The 23,319-nt window shown below is 44.3% G+C and overlaps 2 protein-coding genes and 2 long non-coding RNA genes across 5 annotated transcripts in view; 3 read left to right on the forward strand and 1 right to left on the reverse strand.

The window, feature by feature from the left end:
- Nucleotides 1-10,594, reverse strand: part of dip2a (disco-interacting protein 2 homolog A) — a 98,287-nt gene extending 87,693 nt beyond the window's left edge. For both annotated transcript variants that reach the window (XM_061840877.1, XM_061840874.1), the window contains exon 1: nucleotides 10,206-10,594. In XM_061840877.1, coding sequence (XP_061696861.1) covers nucleotides 10,206-10,329 — 124 coding nt within the window. In that variant the 5' untranslated portion in view covers nucleotides 10,330-10,594. The remainder of the gene's footprint in view (nucleotides 1-10,205) is intronic.
- A 148-nt stretch (nucleotides 10,595-10,742) lies between these two features.
- Nucleotides 10,743-12,598, forward strand: LOC133511865 (uncharacterized). Its single transcript, XR_009798050.1, has 5 exons — nucleotides 10,743-10,757; nucleotides 10,847-11,901; nucleotides 11,975-12,018; nucleotides 12,087-12,459; nucleotides 12,534-12,598. It is a non-coding gene; the product is annotated as an uncharacterized LOC133511865 (long non-coding RNA).
- Nucleotides 12,599-13,678: 1,080 nt separating this feature from the next.
- Nucleotides 13,679-15,922, forward strand: LOC133512257 (uncharacterized). The gene is made up of 5 exons (XR_009798148.1): nucleotides 13,679-13,693; nucleotides 14,249-15,173; nucleotides 15,264-15,307; nucleotides 15,374-15,801; nucleotides 15,880-15,922. It is a non-coding gene; the product is annotated as an uncharacterized LOC133512257 (long non-coding RNA).
- Nucleotides 15,923-18,775: 2,853 nt separating this feature from the next.
- LOC133512588 (zinc finger protein 271-like) lies at nucleotides 18,776-23,305 on the forward strand. The gene is made up of 2 exons (XM_061842360.1): nucleotides 18,776-19,013; nucleotides 21,072-23,305. The coding sequence occupies exons 1-2, from the start codon at nucleotides 18,890-18,892 to the stop codon at nucleotides 22,982-22,984; spliced, it is 2,037 nt and encodes a 678-aa protein (XP_061698344.1). The 5' UTR covers nucleotides 18,776-18,889; the 3' UTR covers nucleotides 22,985-23,305.
- The last annotated feature ends 14 nt before the right edge of the window (nucleotides 23,306-23,319 follow it).

Raw genomic sequence — 23,319 nt, forward strand, 5'->3', positions numbered from 1 at the left:
CAGAGGCTAATTAGGTGTTGATGGCACTGGCCAGTACACGATCACACCAGCTAAGTGGGATCAATTAAAAACACTCGAGCTTTTAATGAATCTTTGATAACCAACTTGTTTACTCTCAGTCAAAAGCGATTCCAGTCCAGACTCATCAGCCTATCTGTCCAGCAGTATTATACAACGCTTTACTTGAGATATCAGCCCTTAATTCCTGAAAGACTAACCAGATAAAGTAAGGAACACATTGGTGCAGTGCATGCCCCCCTGCACGCGCGTAAGACTGTGATTCATAGAACTTCTCCAAGTGTGAAAGCCAAGATGGGGATGTTGTAATAGCAGCTCTGCAGTATGACATCGCTTGCCTATGAATGCAGGAATATGAGATGTGATATGTTGAGCTCAGCAGTGCAATGGTTAGTGGGGGTGAGGAAAGAGAGGGGGGGGGTGTAAAGTCGATGCGTCACCAAAGCATAAGGTTTGACATGCAACTCTATTCACTAGACTTCTCCCGATCCAATCATGTGGGAATTTATGGACTTGGTTTGAACCACTGGTGCTCAAGAACTGTACTCAAAAACTATCATGTTCTTAGGATACCTTTATTTGAATTTAAAAAAAATCAATACAGTTGAGACAATTTGTATGAGCGCTCTCGTTTACATCTTATTTCATTACCAAAAAAACGGCAATTGTTATAGACGGAATCCGTTAACTTTGACTTGCGTGCAAATAAAATGTTCATCTGGACATCCCTACTATTTACCTGATTCTATTGCGTTGAAAGCAATTGTCCCTGCCCAACGAGCGTTTTACACGTTACACCGGGCATTTGCTTATCTGGTCGTGGAAATGCGGTACTTCTGTGTGAAAGTCCAGATTGATTTGTGGTGCTGATGGGAGAGGGCGGGGGCGGCACGTCGGCGCCGTCCAATTTCCATCCTCCTCTCGACCAGATGGACACAGGGAGGGGTCAGGGATCAAAGACGCGGACTCAACCGTGTAACGGACAGCGGGGAGTGAGCCGAGGCCAAACGGAAAACCGCATCGGTCAGAAAAACGAGCAGCACAGCGACTTCTGATTTTGACGTCCTTGATGAGGGTAAAGTGGTGTGTTTAGTCAGCATCTCTCACAGCAAGGACACGCGCAGTGTCATCACAGGCACAGTATCTGGCAGCTACATCAACTAAAAATATGTCGAACCTGAGTAGTCGCTGCACAATTCTCTGCCTCCCATGCGGCGCGTGACTAAAAACCTGCTGGTCGCTGGAAAGCTCATGCGTGTGTGGCAGGAAGGACAGGATGGCCGCCTGGCTGGAGACTGGCCATAACTTCCTACTCTTCCATGATGAAAGGCGCACGTCAGTACTTTTGTAAGAGAACGCTGGCGTTCTCTTTAGTAAATTGGCACGCCATAAAGCGTGAACAGAGTTCAAGAAAATAAAAATATACTCTTTGTATTGTCACATTACAGGGAGTCCTCAGCTAATGACTGAGTTCCTACAGTGGTGATTTAACTCAAATTTGTAGGTGATTCGGAATGCTCACTAGTCTATTAGTAACCTCGGCTAACATAGTAGTGAACTCAAAATTACAAAAAACACTGCTAAGCCGTCAATATAGTACAATCAAATGAAAAACTGGAGGTACCGCTGGAACTGAGTGTGCCTTCTTGTGCCACAAGAATACATATTCTTAGCAGCAGTCCTATCTTGTTTATTCAGCCCTCTCTACCTAAAAAGATTTCAATTCTACAGTCAATTGTCTATAGATACCACAAGATAGTCTAAATGAAGTGCCTCAACTCACTTTAACCTGATTCCAAGGCACCAAGCTGCTCCCAGATGGTGCCATTGCTTTGGCCTGAGCACAAAACAGCAAACAGGTGGGTTTTTCCACCCAATGTGGGTCACATAGGTGCCAAAATTCATGAATGCTGAAATGCGCCTATGTGGGGTCTCAGTGTATAAGTCTTCAAACACACTTGCACTGAAATGGGAGTTTCAATATGAAATTCCCCACCCTTAGTCAAAATCAAAGAAATGTCAAATTCTCAAGACTACCACACAAACCTCGAGTCTTATTTTGAACCTCAACAACTGAGACTGCTGACATTTGGTTAGCTAAGAGGCCAATCAGGATTGTTTACCTTCACTATCAATATAGAAAACAGACAAACAGTTGAAAAATGAACCTCTTCCGCCATTTATACATTTGAGAATAATAGCTTTGTCAAGATCAAAGTCATTAGCATAGCTTTTATTCCTACGAAAGCCAATGTATTGGGAACGCTGCACAGCCTATTAAACATCAAAGCAAATTTAATCAATATTCCCAGTGCATTTGTTGGGATGGACATTGAAAATAAACTGTTTATTTTGATAAATGTGCCCTATTTTGTTTTTAAATTCTCTATGTAAGCATTAAACACTTTCTGGGGGGGGCAACTGTCCTGAAAATGTTCATAGAAATCTCAGAATGTTAAGACTTTAAACAGAATTCCTGGAGCCACACCTTTAACCAGATCCATAACAACTATTATGGGGTTTTCACTGACCCATGACCGAGAATTACTCAAATAATTGAAAACAACACAAGGAGAAACAGAGTAGACATGTGTACAAATGTGAATGGATAATAAAACATGTCATCCTCTCTTGCGCAGTGCAAAAAGCAAAGCACAAGACCGCAGCAGCCCAAGAATTTGAAGTTCTGCTCCGCTCAGAGGCACACCCTTAAAATATGCATCAGTCTCCAATAACATTCACCACTGTTACAGACACAATGGCATTAGCCAACTGGACTTGAAGGCAGCAAAAGGAGAACCCTTACTCCGGGGCTCAACATTCTTTTCCTCTTGAATCCGAACCAGCAACAGGGAAAATCATAAATCTTCAATGCTCTCAAAACTCTGGATGAAGATTTTTAAAGTGCTTTCATCAAATGCTTGATTTGGCTCGGCAAAAAGATGGAATTTTCAAGGGGAAAAGTTCCCATTTTATGACTTATGAGGAGAAAGTGGTCTCAAAAAGGTAATGCGCTGCTCGGCCTCGGCTTCAATTCAGCGGTCTGCTGAGCGTTGAAAGTGACGGCATCGGGCTAGCCACCGATGAGGTCCGCCCGTGGTTCATGACCGTCATGTTCAGCCAAAGCACAGCTAACTTTGACCGTAATTGTAAAATAAGTGAACCACAAGCACATGCAAAGTTATCATTTTAAGGGGCAGTTTGGTGTTTGGCAACACAGTGGTTGATTCAAAAAAATTATGTCAAGACTTTTATAGTTACTAAACTAGGGTCCCAGCAATGGACATTTCCGACCTGTCAATCACTCATACAATAATAGCCAATCAGATAGCCGCATTGTCTTAACACGCACCTGTCACCATATTGTCCCACAAGCAATGCTAGTTGTCAGTAGCGTGCGCTTGGAAAAGTTAATGTTACAAAGACAATGGTCCTCAGATGCGCTTGGGGAACGTGCAATTCTGATGAAAGATATCCTGCTCGGTTACAAGGGGGCCCCGCTTGATTCATTTTCCAAAGCCTAAAACACAGTTGACCAAGTGTCTACGATGGATTAAGGCTCACGGAAGACCATACAAATCCTTGCGTAAAATAGTTGAGACCTTTCTGTAGAACTCTCTTGGACAAGTCTGACAGATTTGGCAAAAAAACATACCCAAATATCTGGAATACGCATTAGAGAATCCAGTTCAAACCTGTTATGTTCAGTCGCCATTTTGGAAGATTGTGGGGCATGGCAACTGTAGTTAAGGGGGGCCGAGATGAAGAGCGCCAGTCGGAAAGGTCCATTACATAATTCCATCCAAAGTTTTATGCTACTTTAGGCGTATGTCTATGAAAATGTCGGTCAAGTTTCAAAGCCGTACAAACTTTTTGTACGACTCCCTTTGACATTATAGTTTTTTTTATGGCTTGTACACAAACAGGTTGATCCCTCTTCTCACTATCGCTCAGTCTCCCTCACATAAACAACAAAGTAAATATTTTATCTACCGTTCTCGTTCTGAAAATGCCTATCGGCGAGTGAACCAGTCCGCAGTCCGGCTTTATGTAACCATATGCTTATTTACATTACATACTAATCACCCCCCCCCCGCCGCCACAGCGAGCTTCTCCGCCCATGACACTATCAGCTCGTCTCACCAAAGATCCACAGCCCCTCTCAGAAGACGCCCGCACTCTAGAAACACCCACACCGCCAAAGAGTGTGAACGTCCCCCGCTGCCATAAAAGCCAAAAGATAAAGTTGCATTGATCTCATTTGGATGCACAGATTAACTTCGGCTGACAAAGTTAGCTAGCGCCCGATTGATTATTGACTGCTCGGGTGAAGTTTGTCAGGGCAGTTGTTGGTTGGTCCTCATGTTTGTTGCCGTGTCCTCTCACCACAAGCACACAGTGTTGCAGTTGAATGTTCAATGGTTAGAAATGTTTTTCTTATCTTTATAAGTCAGTCCTTCGTCTAGTCAAAGACAGATATAAATAGTGACTATTTTAGATGAAATTTTACATACAGTAGTCGTAGTTTGGTTCTGCTGTCAGGAACTCCACTATCGAAAAGTTCCATGCGAGTATATCTCGCTTTTATTTTGTCTAAATGGCTCTTGTTGACTTTTTCACACTTCAATTCTTAATCCTTGAGGTATTTTTGACAAACATGTCACAGGCATTACATCACCTATTTCAAGTTTTGAAAAGAAAAGTTCCCCCCGGCCCCCATAAACCCAAAAAGGTCAACATTTCACTTTTAACTGGATTAAGTCTTAGATATAAAACAAAGGAAACGTTTTTATGACTAGATTACTAGCCTCTCAAAAATATAAAATGGTCTCTAGGAATTTTCAAAAGGCACAACATGTCACTGGCACAGTACAAAAATCCTACAACTGTCGTCCCAAAACAAACAGGCCGACGAGGTGGCAGTTTAACCAAAAAGTTCTGTAAATATTTGCCACATAGGAGCAAGCAAAGAAACTAACTCCTCAGTCCGGTGTTTGTCGACTTTCCTGAAGAGATTAAAACAAAAATGGCATGAAAAAAATTTGTGATCAGAGGGGGCGGCGAACTAGCAGAAGGGAAGAAACGTTTCATTTGAAGAATGAGCGAGGAAGAGATTATGAATTTTCCTAGCAGACAAGAAAAACCCTCCTCCTTCATCCCGGCAGGAGATAATGGGGCTCATCTGTCTTCTTGCCCTCCTTTCCACCCCATCTTTGGACCGCTCATCCACATCAGATGTGATGTAATGCACCCTACTCTCCACTGTGGTCCGCAGTATTTGGGATGAGGGTTGTTTAGACAGAACCAACACCATGGATTTGGTCATTTTGGAAACACCCAATCAAAACTAAAACTGGTTGTTTCTCACATTTTGAGCCTATAAAAACAAATGCATGTTATCCTTACTATCATATATATATATGTTTTTTCATAATTTAAACCCCCCCCCTTTTTGCCCCTAGGTGTGATTATGAGTGTGACTGTTGTCTGTCTCTTTGGGCGTACCCCGCCTCCTGCCCAAGCATGGCTGGAAAAGGCTCCAGCACTCCCGCAATCCTTGTTGAGGATAAGCTGCTCAGAAAACGGATGGAGGAATGGATGAATATAGTCCCTTCAAGTGGGTAAGCAACTACCGTAATTTCCGGCCTACAAGCCGCGACTTTTTTCACACGCTTTCAACCCTGCGGTTTACGCGGTGATGCGGCTAATTTGTGCATTTTTTTTTCCTAATGGGCGCAAGGGGGCACTCGAGCGGAAAAAGGTAAGAATGAGACCGGTGGAATATATGTGCCGAGGAAGTGACTTTTACCAGCCCTGTTAGCGGTGTCCTAGCGTGTTGCTGCTGTGTTACGGGCGTGCCTCAGTGATATTTACCATTAAGTTTTATTTTAACCGGCCATGTTAGCGTGGCGCTAGCGTTAGCGCTAGCTTTAGCACTAGCGTTAGCGCAGCGCTCGCGTTAGCACCATGTTTGGCACTAGCGCGACGCTAGCGTTAAAACTTTCTGTGTACAGTCTTTCTTTGTAAATATCGCGTGTTTCAATGTGGGCACTTGCGGCTTTTACACAGCTGCGGCGTTTATGTGCCAAATGGTATTTCCTTTACAAATGCACTCGGTGAGGTTTGTATCCAGGGGCGCTCTGTAGGCCGGGAATTAGGGTATATACTCCAAAACATATACCGCTAAGGCAATGGTGAGTCCGTTTTTTGCTACTGTGATGACGGGATAAAGCCTGAGCCAAGTGTGGAAGCAGAGCCCACACTGTGGGGAAAACCGTGACCACCTGAAAAGCTTGTGGACGCCACCACATCAAACGCTACAAAGCGTGCGCGTGGGACAGCCACATCATCAAAAACCACGTGTCACCGCTTCAACAACCTCACCAAGCAACAGAATACGTGCCGATGAGCATAAACTAACATAAGCTAACGCCTGTTCATCCAAAGATAAATGCAGCTCTGCTTACTTCATGGTGGACAAAACAGCAGAGGCACCCTAGCTGCTCATGTCACGAGCATTAACTATTTATTTCACACATCAGCAGGTCTCCACTACTGATGCTGAAATATTATCAAGCTAAACCGCCGGATCGTTTCGGCCCCGCCGCTGCGGCTGCGTCTGCTGCGAGACTGCACAGGAAAACATTTGAGGCACATTCATTCCGGCACATGAATAATACAGCGTCACTGCACTATCACAAAAGGTGAGCCGCACAGACTCAAGCGTGCTACGCAGAGATGCCATATTACACGTCAAACGTCGCTGTCAAAGAAGGGAAATCAACGTGCGGCTTTCCAACACGAGCGCCGTGCATTCTGCGCGGAGGCCGCGGGGAAAGGAGAATGGGGGAGAAAAGCGACGGAAGTGCTTTTGCTGTCGGAGCTCGAGTGAGGCAGGATGTGTCATGCAGAGTAGAAAGAGGAAACTGGACCGGTATAAATGTGCTAAGACGCTCATCTGTTCCTTTAGTCAGCCCTTCTAGTTTGTGGTTTCGATTTGACGGTTTACATTTTATGAAAGGTTAACTGATTTCTTACACTCGTGTATAAGGGTTAATAATGTCAATATGTTGCTTTTATACTCCTGACAGTCAAAGGGGACTGGCCACTGACAACAAAAGCATGGTTTTTAGTCTGTTTTTAATTAACAACAAAAGAAATCTAAAGAAAAACTTTGTTCATATAATGAGTACATTATTGTATTGCACGGCAAAGTAAAATCAACTTTGAAAATTTCAAATGTTTCAAAACAATTCACAGTTTTATATGTAAATACACTGAACTTAAAGGTCCACTGTCATGAAATGCATGATTTTTAGTATCTTATTCATGAAAAAATGGCAGTCGGAATGGACCCATCCATTTTTTCACATGATTTTGACGTTTATGGCATATTGTAACTCCCGCCGTGAAAATCCTCTCGAAGAATTTGTTTTGGAGAAGCAGCAGGAAGTGACGTACGGGGCAGTGCCGCACTCAAGCGAACTCGTTTGTTTCTATTAGTTTTTACCTGTGGGAAGTTAGCTCTTTGTTCCTCCGTGTTAGCCAAAATGCCGGCTCGTTGTATTGGTGGATATTACTCGAACACTCGGGAGGATAGATTCGCTCTTCATACTTTTCCAAAAGAACCGGTTCGTCGTGAAAAATGGATTGCACGGGTGCAAAGGACGAGAACTTAGTGGGTTCCAAATAGCAGGTAGGTGTGTATACAGCTACTAAAAAAAAAAAAAAAAAAAAAAAAAAGAATAGTTGGGGGGGGCGTAATCCTCTCAGAACATAACAAAAGATCTGCGTACGTAAGTCACGATGTGCCCGCCGGTCACAGCTTCAGCCCGCCGTGTCCGCCGGTGACGGCTTAGGCCCGGGTGGCTCTTGGCGGTACTGAGTTGGGGTGGCTGATCGCAGCGACATACTGTCATACATACCGTTGGGGAGTGTTAGAAGTGATCCGCATATCATCTAAATAAATGAGAAATGAGAGGGTATTATTGCCCAGTCGCTTCACTCGATTGTGAGATGTTCTCTTCTTCGAAAAGTGCTTCTGTGTCAGAAGGGGCGTCGGAAAAACATCCGAAAATTTCTGTTGTTCCTCTCCCATAGCAGGCGCCACTACGTATTTCCAACGGCGAATGTCCCGGTGTCACGTCTGCTGATGGCGTTGCAAGCAACATGGCTACCACTTGGATGTCGAGTGGTGACACGCACTCGGCTTATATTATTTTTTCGTACAGATATTGAAGTGAATAATTTCATATGTATTTTTCATTACAATATCTATTTTAGAATGTTTTTCGAGACGTCACTTGAGCTTTAAGTTTTGCCCGATGCACAGATTAGCTAAGAGTCACTTACTTGATTCTGATTGCGCAAACAAGATATTGGCATGGTGGAGGGGCAATGGCTGAGGGAATATTTGTGTTTTTGTCTATGTGCCACATACACACATTAAAATGAAAATTAATTCAAATTAATTGGTGCTGTAAGAGGATGTTTTTCTGCAATTTTTTATGGGAATGTTTATAACCACAGCAGACTGATGATGTTTTTCTTTTTGGGAAAAAACAAAATGTAGGTTGCCCATCATCCCAGAATAGATATTTGAACTTTTAGGTTCCATTCGGTATTGAGCTTCTTTTTACACTTGTGACAGCTATGATTCTGAAAAAAAAAAAAAAAAAAAAAAAGAAAAAAAAAGAAAAAAAAAAACACAAATATCACAGTGGCTATTCTTTGAAAAAATCTGACCAAATGTGAATAAAAGTGTGTCATATAGCATTTTTTTTGCTCCAGAATAACATAACATAATGGGGTCCTCGGTCCAACGTCGGTTTTACGGTTACATTGGTACTTCGCCACATGGCATGAAAAGACACGCCCAGTTACTGTCATAACAGTGTATTACTTTTGATTGCGTTATTCATGGCTGGGGAGCTCGGTGAATGTGCGGTTCAGGATGTCTGCCTTACGGTTCTGTGTTGTGGGGTTCGAATCTCAGCTTTGGCCGCTGCTGCTTCCTCCCACTTCTCCTAAAACATGCATGTTGGGTTTTTCATCTTGGAATGTTTAATGGTTGTACGTCTCAGTCTGGTGAACAAGTGGTTAGTACGTCTGCCTTAACAGTTCTGGGGGTTCAAATTGTGGCCACAGAACGCTGTCATAAACCGAGACCCCCCCCCCCCCCCCCCGCCCTTGAAGTTAGTGTGCGAGTCCGATGATAAGACCCTGCCTTTAAAAAAAAAAAATAATAATAATTGCACAAAGCAATAATTTCAAAACCTTTGTGACGGTACAAAGACTAAGCCAACCTTTGTGTTTGTTGTCTTGAAGTCAGCCGACATCTGTCTTAGTTAAGACCCACGTGGACAGTCGTGCCCGGGCGGGTGTGCCCCCCCCCCTACCCACCCCCAAAACAAGCACACAGCTGCAGCACACACGGACGGGTGTGTCGGTCCAAACGCCCCACTGAAATATGTTGACAAAAATCTTACGACCGGGGATGTCCGACACATGGGGAGGTTGGCTTAACAGTTTTCTTCCCCAAACCACCATATTTCTATTCTGTAATATTTTGGTATAGTGTATACCTTTATATCTTTGTATAACATAATAATAATAATAACAAAGGGCTCTTGGCTTAAATATTGGAAAATCTGGTCAACATAGGACTTGAGTGTGTCAAAATGTCAAGAAATGAACAACAGCTTTGAGAATTGTGTATTCACTGCAATATGACAGCTCATCAGATGTGCTCTGGGAAATGATCAATTTAATTTCAAGTTATTACGTAACAAATGTATCATTGTTCGTCTAACGAAGCCAGCCACAAAAATGAATGAAATGCTCTTAACCATCATTATTTTAAGTACAAGCGGTCCTTTATACTTCCTGACATTTGCGTTGTTATGATGTGCTGTGAGCTTTTTATGAAGTAAAATTTGTGACATTAAAGCTTGGGAAACATTGCTGAGTGCCAAAGTGCGGAGCTATCTTTGTTCATCAATCTATGCCAGCGACGTTGAGTGACACCCACGATAAATGTTTTTATTCCAAGACATTTTTGTTTAGTACTGAGCTTTTCATAAAGTCAAATATTTTCTCTATAACGTGTCACTGGCAATAAACGCGTCCCGCCTTTGCAAAGTGATATTTTCAAAAGGGGAGAACGGCTTGACGGCGTTCTGAGTTACCTTCCGAGAGCTCCAACTCCAGCTCGGCCAACTTGGCCCGGACCTCCGCCGGCAAGGTCATGGCGACGGCCGGCGTGGGCTCCAGCGTCACGGTCAGCAGTCCGGCAGAGGTTCTCTCGGCCATCCCGGTTCCGGGGGGGGGGGGGGGGGGGCACAAACGTATCCGCGGGTTTTGCTTTCTATGACGACGCGAATGGAGCCGAGCACCTCCGGCGAAAAGAGGTTTCGGTCACGCACCGGTAGGGCGAGAAAAGAGGGCGCGTCTCGCGGTGAGAGCGGACAGATGTGGAGGCAACCTCCGGCGGCGTCATGACATGGCACGGCTAGCCGTGACGCTAGCATACGCGTGGCGGCTGCGCGTGACAGTGTCTGCTCCTGCTGCGTTTTCCCCCGCGAGGCGCCGCGGGTTGAGTCCCCCGCTGACGGCTGCCTCACTTCAACTGTGGCGAGAACTCATTCAACTCAACGCTCGGCTCTGCTCGGGTCGCCCAGCAGCGCCTCCGCCGCCGCCGCCATTGGACCTCCGCAACAGCGGGCACCTGCTTCAACCTGGTGGGACGTCACTGCCCTCTACAGACATTTCTAGGAACTGCAGGAACAACCTGCCATCCGTTAACTTGTGCGACCTTTCTTGCCTCCAGTTTATCAGCCATTGATTGGGTGCTTCCTATCCATCCATCCGTTTTCTTTGCCGCTTATCCGCACGAGGGTCGCATGGAGTGCTGGAGCCTATCCCGGCTGTCAACGGGCAGGAGGCGTGGTACACCCTGAACTGGTCGCCAGCCAATCGCAAGGCACATCGGGACAAATACCCGCGCTCACAATTGCACCTATGGGCAATTTAGTGTCCAATTAATGTTGCATGTTTTTGGGATGTGGGAGGAAACCAGAGTGCCCGGGGAAAACCCACACAGGCACGGGGACAACATGCAAACTCCACACAGGCGGGGCCGTGATCGAACCCGGGACCTCAGAACTGTGAGGCCAACGCTTTACCAGCTGACCCACCGTGGCGCCTCTTCAAATAAATATGTCATGTCATTATCCAAGCCGCTTATCCTCACAAGGGTTGCCTGAGCCTATCCCAACTAGCTTTGGTCGAAAGGCGGACTACACCCTGAAAAGCTCGCCGGCCGGTCGCAGGGCAGATACCGACACCATCACTGAGCGGGAATCGATCCCACGCTGCCCGCACCAAAGGCAGGCGTGTGTACCGCTACCCCATCAGTGACTCCTCAAATAAATATTGTGTATTGAAATGAATTCAAATGGCATTAACTCGCTCCAGCAGGAAGCAACCCCCATTTTTTTTTCTAGGAAACTGTATTTTAATGCTTATTTGATGCATTCTACAGCTAAAAAGTAATAATAGGTGTCAATTATTAACAGATTTTTTTTACTATTCACGGTTAGGAAAGCTCCCAAATAACAACAGTCGACTGTTTGTTGTTTAGATTTGTATTTTGAGCGGCCATGTTGTCTTGCTTTTGAATGGCCACGCCCTCCCGCACACCTGAGCGCAAATGAACAGCAGCTGCCGATTGGCGCAAGGGGGGGACCGCTTAAATAGAGCCGACGTGTTGTCGCTCACTACGCGCAGCGCCGGGCCGCAGGATCAAGCTGAAGTTGCGAAAGCCAAGCAAGCGCTGCAGGACTCGGCGATCACCATGGCGATGCTCTGTGACTTGTGTGTGAGGTAATGGTGGCTTTTGTCTGGGTTGTGCTGCTGTGCATTTATTTACTAATAACTTTGTAAAATTGTCTTTCAGGGTGCTTGTTCTCTTGCTGATTGGCTTCGGTCTCCATGCAAATGGTAATTTAAATTTATTCTGCACCAGCAAAACTACTGCAAAACTCATTTCTGCCTTTTATTTTTTTTAGGGGGTGGTTCTCACCATCGTAGTTTTGCAGCCCCTCGAAGTCAATCAACTCGATGGGATCCACAGCAATACAGACCACGTGAGTCCCACTCGCAGTTTTTTGCTGCCGCGCCCGCGTCTGGACAGTACGGCGAAAGTTCACCCCAGGGAGGTCCGGTTGTCGGGGCCGGGGCTCGGTCGTTCTCCCCAGTAAAAAGCGTCTGCCCCGTCTGTCCTCATTGCCCCGAGCACGTTTCTTGCCCGCTGCCCGGCCATTGCCCTCCGCCGCACTGCAAACGCGGCTATCGCCCTTGCCCTTGCCGGCCGTCTTGCTGCAAGCCGTCTCGTGTGTGTCGCCCTTGGTATCCTTGGTAGGAACCTCCGTGTCTGAGCAGGTAAGCTGAACTGCATGATGTTGAACTTTTATTTTGAAACATCTGCTAACTCGTGTGACCTTTCTTGCCTCCAGGTTATCTGCCATTGATTGGGTGCTTCCCTATGCAGCGACTATTTAATAAATGTCATGAAATTCAATCGGTTGGTCTTTATTTGCTCGCTGGATTGTTCCCTTTTTAAATCACAGGTGTCAAACTCGAGGTGTGGGGGGCCAGATTTGGCCCGCCATATGGGTTTTATGTGGCCCACGAAAGCAAATCGTGTTTTTGTTTAACATATCAAATTGCCGTGTCATAAATGACAACTTGGAGATATTGCAAGCATTTTGGGGTTGCCAAACAAGAACAATAGTCAAAAAGCCCATTTAACATGAGTTCTTTATTCCAAAACAAGCTTGTAAATATAATGAGGTGATTAAAAAAAATTTCGGTTGTTTAACAATCAAAACTGCCCTCTGAGGGGAAACCGAAACTACAAAGTGGCCTGCAGCAAAAAAATGAGTTCGACACCCTGAACTGGTTGACAGACAATCGGAGGTCACGTAGACAACAGTCGCCCTCACAATCACACCTAGGGGCAATTTAGAATGTCCAATTAATGTTGCATGTTTTTATGGATGTGGGAGGAAACCGGAGTATCCAGAGAAAACCCACAAAGGCAGGTCTGGGATCCAAACCTTGGTCCTCAGAACTGTGAGGCCAACGCTTTACCAGCTGCACCAATTATTTTTTTTCAACACTTTTTCTTGCTTACTTTAGTCCTGAATGAAATAAATGTTTAGCCTCGTATTCATTTTAGAGGAGCAGGGTGTTGGGCTCCAGTGTGCGTGTTTGCTGCCTTTGTGACTAGAAATAAAAGCTTTTAAAGCAAAGCAAATTTATTTGTACAGCACATTTCATACATGAGGTCACTCAATGTGCTTTACATGATTAAAGTCCTTTGAAAAGAAAGAGATGAAACACTTAAAATGGCATAAAAACAAAAATAACTACAGAAGGAAATTCAAACTGCATACAGTGCAAGTAATATGATCAAAAAGTGGATATATTCTAAAAAGCAAGACTTTTCAATGTGGATTTAGAAACATTCCCACTTGGGGCTGACCTCACCTGTGTTGGCAATTTATTCAATTTTTTAAGAAAGCGTAATAGCAAAATGCTGCTTTCTCATGTTTGCTCTGGACTCTGCGCTCCACTGTTTGACCAGAGTCAGTCGATGTCAGCGCTCTCCTGGGTTTGTATTCCCTAAGCATTTCTTTTCATTTTAGTGTTTTATAGACCAATAGCAGAACTTTAAAATGTACTCTAAAGCAGACTGGAAGCCAGTGCAAGGACTTTAGGATTGGAGTTATATCCTCTGACCCCTTTATTTTGGTCAAAACATGAACTGCAGCATTTTGAATGAGCTGCAGCTGTTTAATACTTTTTTTTGTAAATGTGTGTGTGTGTGTGAGTCCAGTCAGAAGACCATTACAATAGTCAAGTCTACTTGAGATAAAAGCATGGATGAGCTTTTCCTGGTCTGCTTAACACATACAAGACTTCACTCCAGATATGTTCTTCAGACGTTAGAAGTCAGTTTCTGTGGTTGATTTGATGTGATTGTTGAAAGTCTGGTCGAAATCAATCAGAACACCAAGGTTTCGGACTTGGTCTTTGGTTTTTAAAGATAGAGAGTCCGGGTTGTTTACTAACACCAATTCTCTTTTCTTTAATGCCAAAAACAATTATCTCAGTTTTGTCGTGATTTATCCATCCATCCATTCTCTTTGCCGCTTATCCTCACCAGGGCCGCGGGAAGTGCTGGAGTCTATCCCAGCTGTCAACGGGCAAGAGGCGGGGAACACCCTGAACTGGTCGCCAGCCAATCGGAGGGCACATGGAGACAAACAACAGCCGCAGTCACAATCACACCTAGGGGCAATTTAGAGCGTCCAATGAATGTTGCATGTTTTTTTTTGGGATGTGGGAGGAAACCGGAGTGCCCGGAGAAAACCCACGCAGGCACGGACGGGGAGAACATGCAAACTCCACACAGGTGGAGGCTGGGATCGAACCCGCGACCTCAGAACTGTGAGGCCAACGCTTTCCAGCTGATTAACCGTGCCGTCCCCTCCCCCAATTTTCATCATTTGAGCTGCAAATGGTGGATACAAAAAAATTTTTCAAATGTGTTTGAATTTCCAGAAGTCAGAGAAGAGACAAAGATATGGATACATTGTTATTAATAATTCCAAAAGCACATACAATCTTCCATGCATGAACTAATATTAATTATGCAACTGGTATGTCTTTGTATGCTTGATACCTTCGTGGCCTTAGTCATTTATTTTGATTAGGGGAATCGTATTGCTCTCATTTGTGTTTTTCCTGCACGCACCTTGCTAAAATCCACTTTCTTAGCCGCTTATCCTCACGAGGCTTGACAAATACGCCGTGACTTTGAAGCAGTTTTTTCTCGACGGTCAAGCTCAAAGAAAGCGCCTCGTCCTGCTGCTTTTCGGGGCGACTAAACGAGTCCTGATTGAAGACTTTCTCTGGCGCACCTGAACGCAATGACGAACGAGGCGCCGGGTTCTGATTGGCGCTGGTGACGGCGCCTAAATAGACCCAGCGTGCCGACCGCTGCAGCAGCACACAAGGACAAGCCGGAGTTGGATTGCGACGCGGGACCCAGTGAGCACGTTAACAATGGCTTGTGACTTGTGTGTGAGGTAATTTTGCTGAAAAAAAAAAAAAAGTTTATTTTGGTCACGTTTTTGTTCTTTTACTGATTTTTAAGTTCTATTTGTTTCTGTGTTTAGGATGTTTGTGTTCTGGCTGTTAGCCTTTGGGCACAATTCAGATGGTAAGTACTTGTGAATCTGCACCCATAAAATTTGTTGACTCTTTATGTGATGTCCTTTTTCGTCAGGACATCGCTCTGGACACGTTGCGCCTCCTTTTGGGATGCCTGGGAGCTCCCCCAGAAGCCTGGCAGGAAGTTGGGACCCACAGCTGTACACGCAACTCGAGTCTAACTCGGAGCGGTTCCTCGAGAACGAAGTCGGCGAGCAGGTCCCGGCCGTCGCCGACCCGCACGGCCGTCGCGGTGAAAGTTTGTCTCAGGAAGGTGGCGCTCCCGTTTCTGGCGGCCGGTCGTTCCAGTCGAAGCAAACCGCTTGCCATCCCTGTCCCGATTGCCACCGAGTTCCCCATTGCCCGGTACATCCTCACTGCCCTCGACCGTACTGCGTTCCCTATCATCGGCCTTGCCCTTGCTTTGAAAGGTGTTGCAAGCGCGGTCGCAAGTGTCACACTTGGTATCCGTGGTAGGACCCTCCCGTGTGTGTGTGTGAGCCGGTAACGTGACCCTCTAGTGAACATTTTTTTTTTTCAATTTGTTGAAAGGTGTATATTAACTTTTTTTTTTAATTCCAGGTACTTCTCCATGGCAATGACTAATAAATTGGTTACAATTGAATGAGAGTTTGTTTGTTTTCATTCCCCAAAACTCTGATTGCATGGCATTGTTCTCATCAGTTTGCGAGTTCCGCTTACTAAAATGGGGTAAATTTTATTTTTTTTTTCTTTTCTTCCCCCCCCCCCCCAACTTTTCTTGTTTAGGAAGTCTTATTGAGCACTCTGGTGTCTGTCTGCACAAAGGCAACCAATCAGAGGAAAGGGGTGGGTTTTGCCACATATGGACAAAGTGCATGCAAAACTGGGTCAAACAGAAGTATGTCAAAATGGCTTTTTTATTTACTTTGTCCATTTTAGAGTTACACTATGGAGGTCTGAATAGATCTTGTGCACCTATGTCATAAAATCATGACTTTTTTTTTTTTTTTTTTTTTTTTTTTAAATCTCTCCATTTCTGGTCAAACTAAGCATTGCTCAATGCTAAGTCGGTTGGAGACGACACGGAAATATGTCTTGTAGCACGACGGCCAGAGTCTTGTCCGATATTGTCAGACATTTAAAAGGTCAAAATAAATGACGGTACATGGGGGAAAATTAGATAAACTCGGCATCGAGGACCCGTATTTAATACCAAAGTTGATGTTTTTGCCAATAAGAAATTGGACCCTTAATTTGCTTCTGCTTGTCTTGGACAACTGGATCTACACATGGATCTGGTGACTAAGTCGTCGATTTACACAGAGTTTGAAAGTGTAGAAAAGTCTGGACGCATACAAATACTTTGTTGCTGGATCGGTTCTCAATCAGGAATAAATCCCACATAGTGACTGTTTTGACTGCTCGCAAACGCGGAAGAGCGTCTACATCTCCCACAATGTCGAGCAGCTCTGTTTGACCGGCAATATGGTGCAGTGAAAATGGTGACGTCACGTGCACGAGCTCTATAGCCAAAATATGCAACATTTAAGTTAAAACGTTTTGGTGGATATGAAGAGTTTGCTTTCAAAACGCGACATAGGCATTTTTTTCAGATTTACAAAACTCACGCCAAACTTATCCAGCTCCGAATGGTAGTTATCGGGATAAGAGATTTTTGTTCCAAGTGCGACATATCGTTCTATATCAGCCAAGGAAGATCGCGTTTTATTTCAAAATGTGACATATCGAGATCTTATTTAGAGCAAAATGCGACATAATTTTGTTCAATCAGCGTGTGCTGCTGAAGCAAGCAGCATCCAATCAGAATTCGTCTAGAGGGAAGTTCCGGTATCTTCCACTTCATCATCCAAAATGGCTGCGCCCACGTTTGAGAGAGATGCTAATGCCGAGTTTGATTTTATGTATGAGACACCGGAGATAATATTTAATTTTAATTCTTTATGAAATTATTGCAATTTAATACTTCAGTTCTCATCCAAGTACCATTGTATCTGAATGTAATAAACATACTGTTTTGTCTATGATTGTGTAATGCTTGAATAGTAATTTTGTTGTTCAAAATATTTCACCAATGATCATTAATGAATGAATTAATTTTTATAATTCTATGCAATCTTTTTTTTTTGCCATTTTTTATAAGGAAAGTTATTGGCTATGACTTAAGAAAAGTTGACATTAAAAGGAACTCAACACCCTTGGAGTAGACTCAATTTCTGTCTATGAGCATTATGAATACTGTTATTATTACTACAGACTTTTATCCTATTCTGCAGTGTTCTTTCCCCCGACAGCGACAGCTATAAATAAAATCAAAAGAAAGCAGACTCAATGAGTCAGATTTCAAACAGTGAATTTGTGAGTTTGAAACTGATTTCATTTTGGAGATGTGTGTATGAGATCGACTACCTATTTTTTTTCTGCTGGTATCCCTCTCAACCCATATTAACCTTGGTAGACTGGTTTGAAGCAGTTTACTTTCTTAATGATCTCACATCAACTTATAAACAAAATTAATCAACTGAGTGACACAATGCCTGCAGATGTCGGATTGGAGAATCGCATACAGATACACAAAATTACAATGATGTAAACTCAGCCTTTCCATGACCTCATCCTGAACAAACAAACAGTTTCTAAATAACTGAAAAACACCTTTTTAAAAGAAATTCCCATTTTTTTTCATCTCCTTTTTCAACATCTGACATTAGTGAGCTAATTGTGAAAATTGTGACTGGTGACTGACCCTTATTTCTGATACCTAACTCTCTAAATGTGGTGGTCGTGGTCTTAAATATTATTTTAAAATGCTTGAAATGTTGAAAGGCAAATAGTTTTCATGAGTGCCTATCAAAAGCAACTGATTTTAAAAAAAAAAATACAGCTGCTCCTGAAGGTTTAAGTCGAAATTTGGATATGTCTCACTTTGCCAAGAATAGAATGTTTGGATATGTCTCATTTTGGAGAAAAAATGTAAATTGTCATCAAAAAAACTCGGTGAATATTAAAGCCAATATTTTTTTGTAGTATGGCGTTGAGTTACTTTTTAGCATTTCTTTCCATCCCCCAATAGTTAGAAACATAAATTGAGTTTATTGTTTTCACTTCAATACCAAGCCCTTTTCTCAAAATGAAAAAACCGGATGTCTCATTTTGAAAACAAACTCTTCATATATATGATGTTGTAGGGAAAAACGAATTTTAGAACAGAAAACATTTTCACTTACATTTTTTAACGTATTGTGTAGATGTAGATAAGTAAAAAAAATGGGTGGGTCTACAGAATAACTTTATTTATAAATAAATTTATTCATGCAGTGATTTAATCCTTTCCCTTTCAAGCTGCTTCCGGTGCAAAAAGAGCTCAGGACTATGGTGCGTAGTGACACCTCCTCGCCTGCAGGTGGCAGCAACGCAGAATATACCCAACTGCCTGGTCGAGCGGAAGTATTCGCTCCCCCCCCCCCCCCGCCTCCAATGAACAATAAATAAGATAGCAGGACTGCGCGCTCTGGAAGCTTGCGTTCACGATCACTTTTCTTTATGCACGTACATTTGTCCATCATTAGAACAAACTGATTGATGAGCCAAAATGTGTGCAAAAAGTGTGAAAGAAGAGAACGAGGAGGAACTTTGGCAAACGCAAGAGAACGAGACGCATCGCCAGCCGCTGCTCGCTGTTTTCAAGACGCCTCGAGTCGCGTTGCGCGGGGCAGGTTTGTGCACGCTCACCACTTTCATGGCTTTTTCTTTTTGATTTGATTAGGCTGTGATTGACAGGTGACACACCAAGTTGTAGTACACACACGCACACGTATTGTTTTATGTGTCTTGCAAAAGATGTCTGCAGAAGGAATGGATAGATGACAAGAAATAGTTTTTCGTTGACATTTGATTTTCACCCAGATGTTGTCCAGGTTGAAATCATGTGACAGGCTGATGACGTCAGGGGCGCAGGCCGAGCGCATTTGTTTATTTCAACTCGGATCTATTCTGCGACTGCGGTGTTATTGTCACTTGCATTGGAAAATATGGATGTTTTCTTTAGACAATGAGTGAAAGCGGTGAACTTTTATACAATTTGAAGCGGCTTGTTTTGGTAGAATCTATTGGCTTCATGCGGGGGTCACGTGGGTCAGCTGGTAAAGCGTTGGCCTCGGAGTTCTGAGGACCAGGGTTTGATCCCGGCCCCGCCTGTGTGGAGTTTGCATGTTCTCCCCGTGCCTGCGTGCGGTTTTCTCCGGGCACTCCGGTTTTCCCCCACGTCCCCAAAACATGCAACATTTATCGGACACTCTAAATTGCCCCTCGGTGCGATCGTGAGTTAGGCTGTTTGTCTCCATGTGCCCTGCGATTGGCTGGCGACCAGTTCAGGGTGTACTCCTGCCCGTCGACAGCTGGGATAGGCTCCAGCACTCCCCCGCGACCCTCGTGAGGATAAGTGGCGAAGAAAATGGATGGATGGATGGATGGATCGATGCGGAATGGCAACGTAAGATATTGATTACACAAACTAGAAGAAAGGCCAAGTTTGGAAACTCAAGGTGTGATTTTTCTTGTATTTCCTCAAAAGTTGTCGACGTGGAGTTGGAGAGGGTTCTGCCACACAGCAACAATGATAATAATAATAATAATAATAATCATAATATTTTTGCTTTATAACAAAGTACATTAATTTTCCCACACTGCCAATGCGATGAATTTAGTTCTGTCTCTGATATGACATCAGGACTTCTGGGCGCATCGATTTGGATGATAAATGGGATGACTTATTTACTGATTGCTCCAGAACAGATATTATTGAAAATGACTCTCAGTTTCATTGTCCATCCATCCATTTTCTTAGCCGCTTATCCTCACGAGGGTCCCAGGGAGTGCTGGAGCCTATCGCAGCTGTGAACGGGCAGGAGGCGGGGCGGTCGCTGCACTGGCCGCCATCCAATCGCAGGGCACATAGAGACAAACAACCAATCGCACTCACAATCACACCTAGGGGCAATTTAGAGTGTCCAATTAACGTTGCATGTTTTTGGCACGGGGAGAACATGCAAACTCCACACAGGCGGGGCTGGGATTGAATCCGGTTCCTCAACTCACCTAAAGTTTGGTCATCAGAATCAGTCTTGTCATATTAAAAATGGCTGTAATGTGTTCAAAAGAAATGGGAACCATCCCAAATAACTCCTGACACCCCCCCCAACACAAAAGTATAAGTACAATTCCTTTTTTCCATCCATTGTCTTTACCGCTTATCCTCACAAGGGTCACGGGAAGTGCTGGAGCTTATCCCGGGTACACCCTGAACTGGTTGCCAGACAATCGGAGGTCACATAGACAACAGTCGCACTCACAATCACACCTACGGGCAATTTAGAGTGTCCAATTAATGTTGCATGTTTTTGGGATGTGGGAGGAAACCAGAGTCACGGGGGAGAACATGCAAACTCCACACAGGCGGGGCTGGGATCGAACCCTTGGTCCTCGGAACTGTGAGGCCAACGCTTTACCAGCTGCTCCACTGTGCCGCCGCAGTTTCGAAACAAAAAAAAAACCTAAATTTGTTTATGGAAATATAAGCCATTTGGACTATTTAAGGTCACGAGGAAGAATCAGGGGAGCTGCTGTATTTGGATCTACTGCTTTGGAACGCTGAGCTATACTAACGAAATAGAAAAATATTAAAATATTTCGTGCCTGAAAAAAAAAAAAAAAAAAAATTATAACATGACTTGACTGAGAAAAGCTTAACTTTTCCAAACTGAATGTTTCTGTAGTCTTGTTTCCTGCAGACGTCGGGAAACCAGATGTTTATCCTGAGCGGCGGAAGTGGAACTCCTGGGAGGAGCAGGACGAGACAGACCGCTCACACATTAAAGAAGAAGAAGAGCAGGAGGAGGAGGCCCCTCCCATTAAAGAGGAAGAGGAGGAGCACAGCATCAGCCAGGAGGGAGACAAGATTCAAGGATTGGAGGAGGCCAACATCATCAAGTTGATATTGACCGGCGTCCATGTGAAGACTGAAGATGACGATCAACACAGTGACGAAGACCACTGCGGAGAATCAAATGCCGGCAGCCCCGTCGGGCCACAATCTGATTCCGAAGCGTTAACGTCTGTCGCTGATAAACCCTTTGCCTGCTCATTTTGCGGTAAAGGCTTCTCTTTAAAAGGAAATTTAAGAAGACACACAAGAATACACACCGGGGAGAAACCCTTCGCCTGCTCAGTTTGCGATAAAACCTTCACACGGAAGGGACACCTGGAAAAACACGTAAGGATACACCCGACGGAAGAGTCTTCTGCTTTCTCGGTTTCTGGTAAAGCAATCCCTCAGGAGGGAACGTTGGAAGCAGAAAAACAAACGCACGTTGCGGAGGAACCTTTTTCCTGCTCAGTTTGTGGCCAAACATTCGCCAGAAAGACAAGCTTGTTACGACACGTACGAACGCACACTGGGGAGAGACCTTTTTCCTGCTTGCTATGCGGTAAAAGTTTCACAATGAATTCGGATTTAACGCGACACAGGAAAACGCACACCGGAGCCAAACCTTTTGCCTGTGCAGTTTGTGGTAAAAAGTACACTTGGAATAAAGATTTAATCAGGCACTCAAGATCGCATACCGGGGAGAAACCTTTTGCTTGCGCGAATTGCAATAAAAGATTCTCAATGAAAATAGATTTGATACAGCACACAAAAACACACACCGGGGAGAAACCGTTTGCCTGCTTAGTTTGCGGCAAAAGATTCACCATGAAGTCTGATTTAATGAGGCACAAAAGGACACACTCGAGAAAGAAACCTTTTACGGGTTCAGTCTGTAATGTTAGTTCAGGATCGGAGTTGAGCGCCAGGGTAAAGCAGCCTAAACTGGATACTCCGCGCATCAAAGACGAAGGGGACGATATCGCCAATTTGCCGTCGACTTTTGTCCCATCGAAGAGTGAAGAGAACATCAGGGAGGAGCCTCCAGGCTGCAGCTCGAGCCAACATATGACAACAGAAGGCGATCGAGACCACGGCGGAGGCTCAAAATCACAAAGCCTTTTAGCTCCACTATCAGACAGCGACGACATAACATCACACTCCTCCGACTTCAACGACGATAAACACTCTAAAGGGGATGCGACGCGTCCCACCAACAACAAACGCAGCAAATGTTCCCAGTGTGACAAAACGTTCGTCAGCAAGTCAACACTGAAAAGACACATGAGATCCCACACTGGGGAGAAACCCTTTGCCTGTTCATTTTGCGGCAAAAGGTTCACCGGGAAGACAAATTTAATCACGCACACAAGTAAACACACCGGGGAGAAACCCTTTGCCTGCTCGGTCTGCGGCGAAAGATTCACTTACAAGGAACAGTTGGGAAGACACGCAATAACGCACACCGGGGAGAAACATTTCGCCTGCTCAGTTTGCGATAAGATATTTACCTGGAAGGTCGATTTTAATAGGCACACGAGAACGCACAGCGGGGAGAGACCTTTCGCCTGCTCAGTTTGCGACAAAACGTTCAATAGGAAGTCAAGTTTAATAAGGCACACGAGAACGCACACCGGGGAGAGACCTTTTGCTTGCTCAGTTTGCGGACAGAGATTCACTCAGAAGGCGCATTTGAGGACACACGCAAGTACACACTCTGGTTCTCCCCGGCGTCACCTTTTGCCTACTCAGTGTGCAACCTGACTTAAATTGATCATACAGGATGGGTTCAACAGATTCATAATTGATGTGTGGCCAAAGATTCTCTCGAGGCATACTTAGGACAACACGCACAAGAATACACATGGGTGACACCCCGTGAAATGTGTTCTGGTTTGATATGACCTCTAAATATTGTAAATATTAGATTATTTGTTGCAAGTGTTCATTGTGTGATATGAATAAAATACTGTAAAACAGTAATTTCACTTTTCTTGGATTCAGATTGTCCAGTTTAAGGCTCAATATGACAGTGTTGGTGTGTAAAGCCAACTATTTACCTCCTAAATTTGAGGCACACCCCAGACACGATCGCTAAC

Source organism: Syngnathoides biaculeatus, chromosome 14 (genome assembly GCF_019802595.1).
Source record: "Syngnathoides biaculeatus isolate LvHL_M chromosome 14, ASM1980259v1, whole genome shotgun sequence".
Classification (NCBI taxonomy): domain Eukaryota; kingdom Metazoa; phylum Chordata; class Actinopteri; order Syngnathiformes; family Syngnathidae; genus Syngnathoides; species Syngnathoides biaculeatus.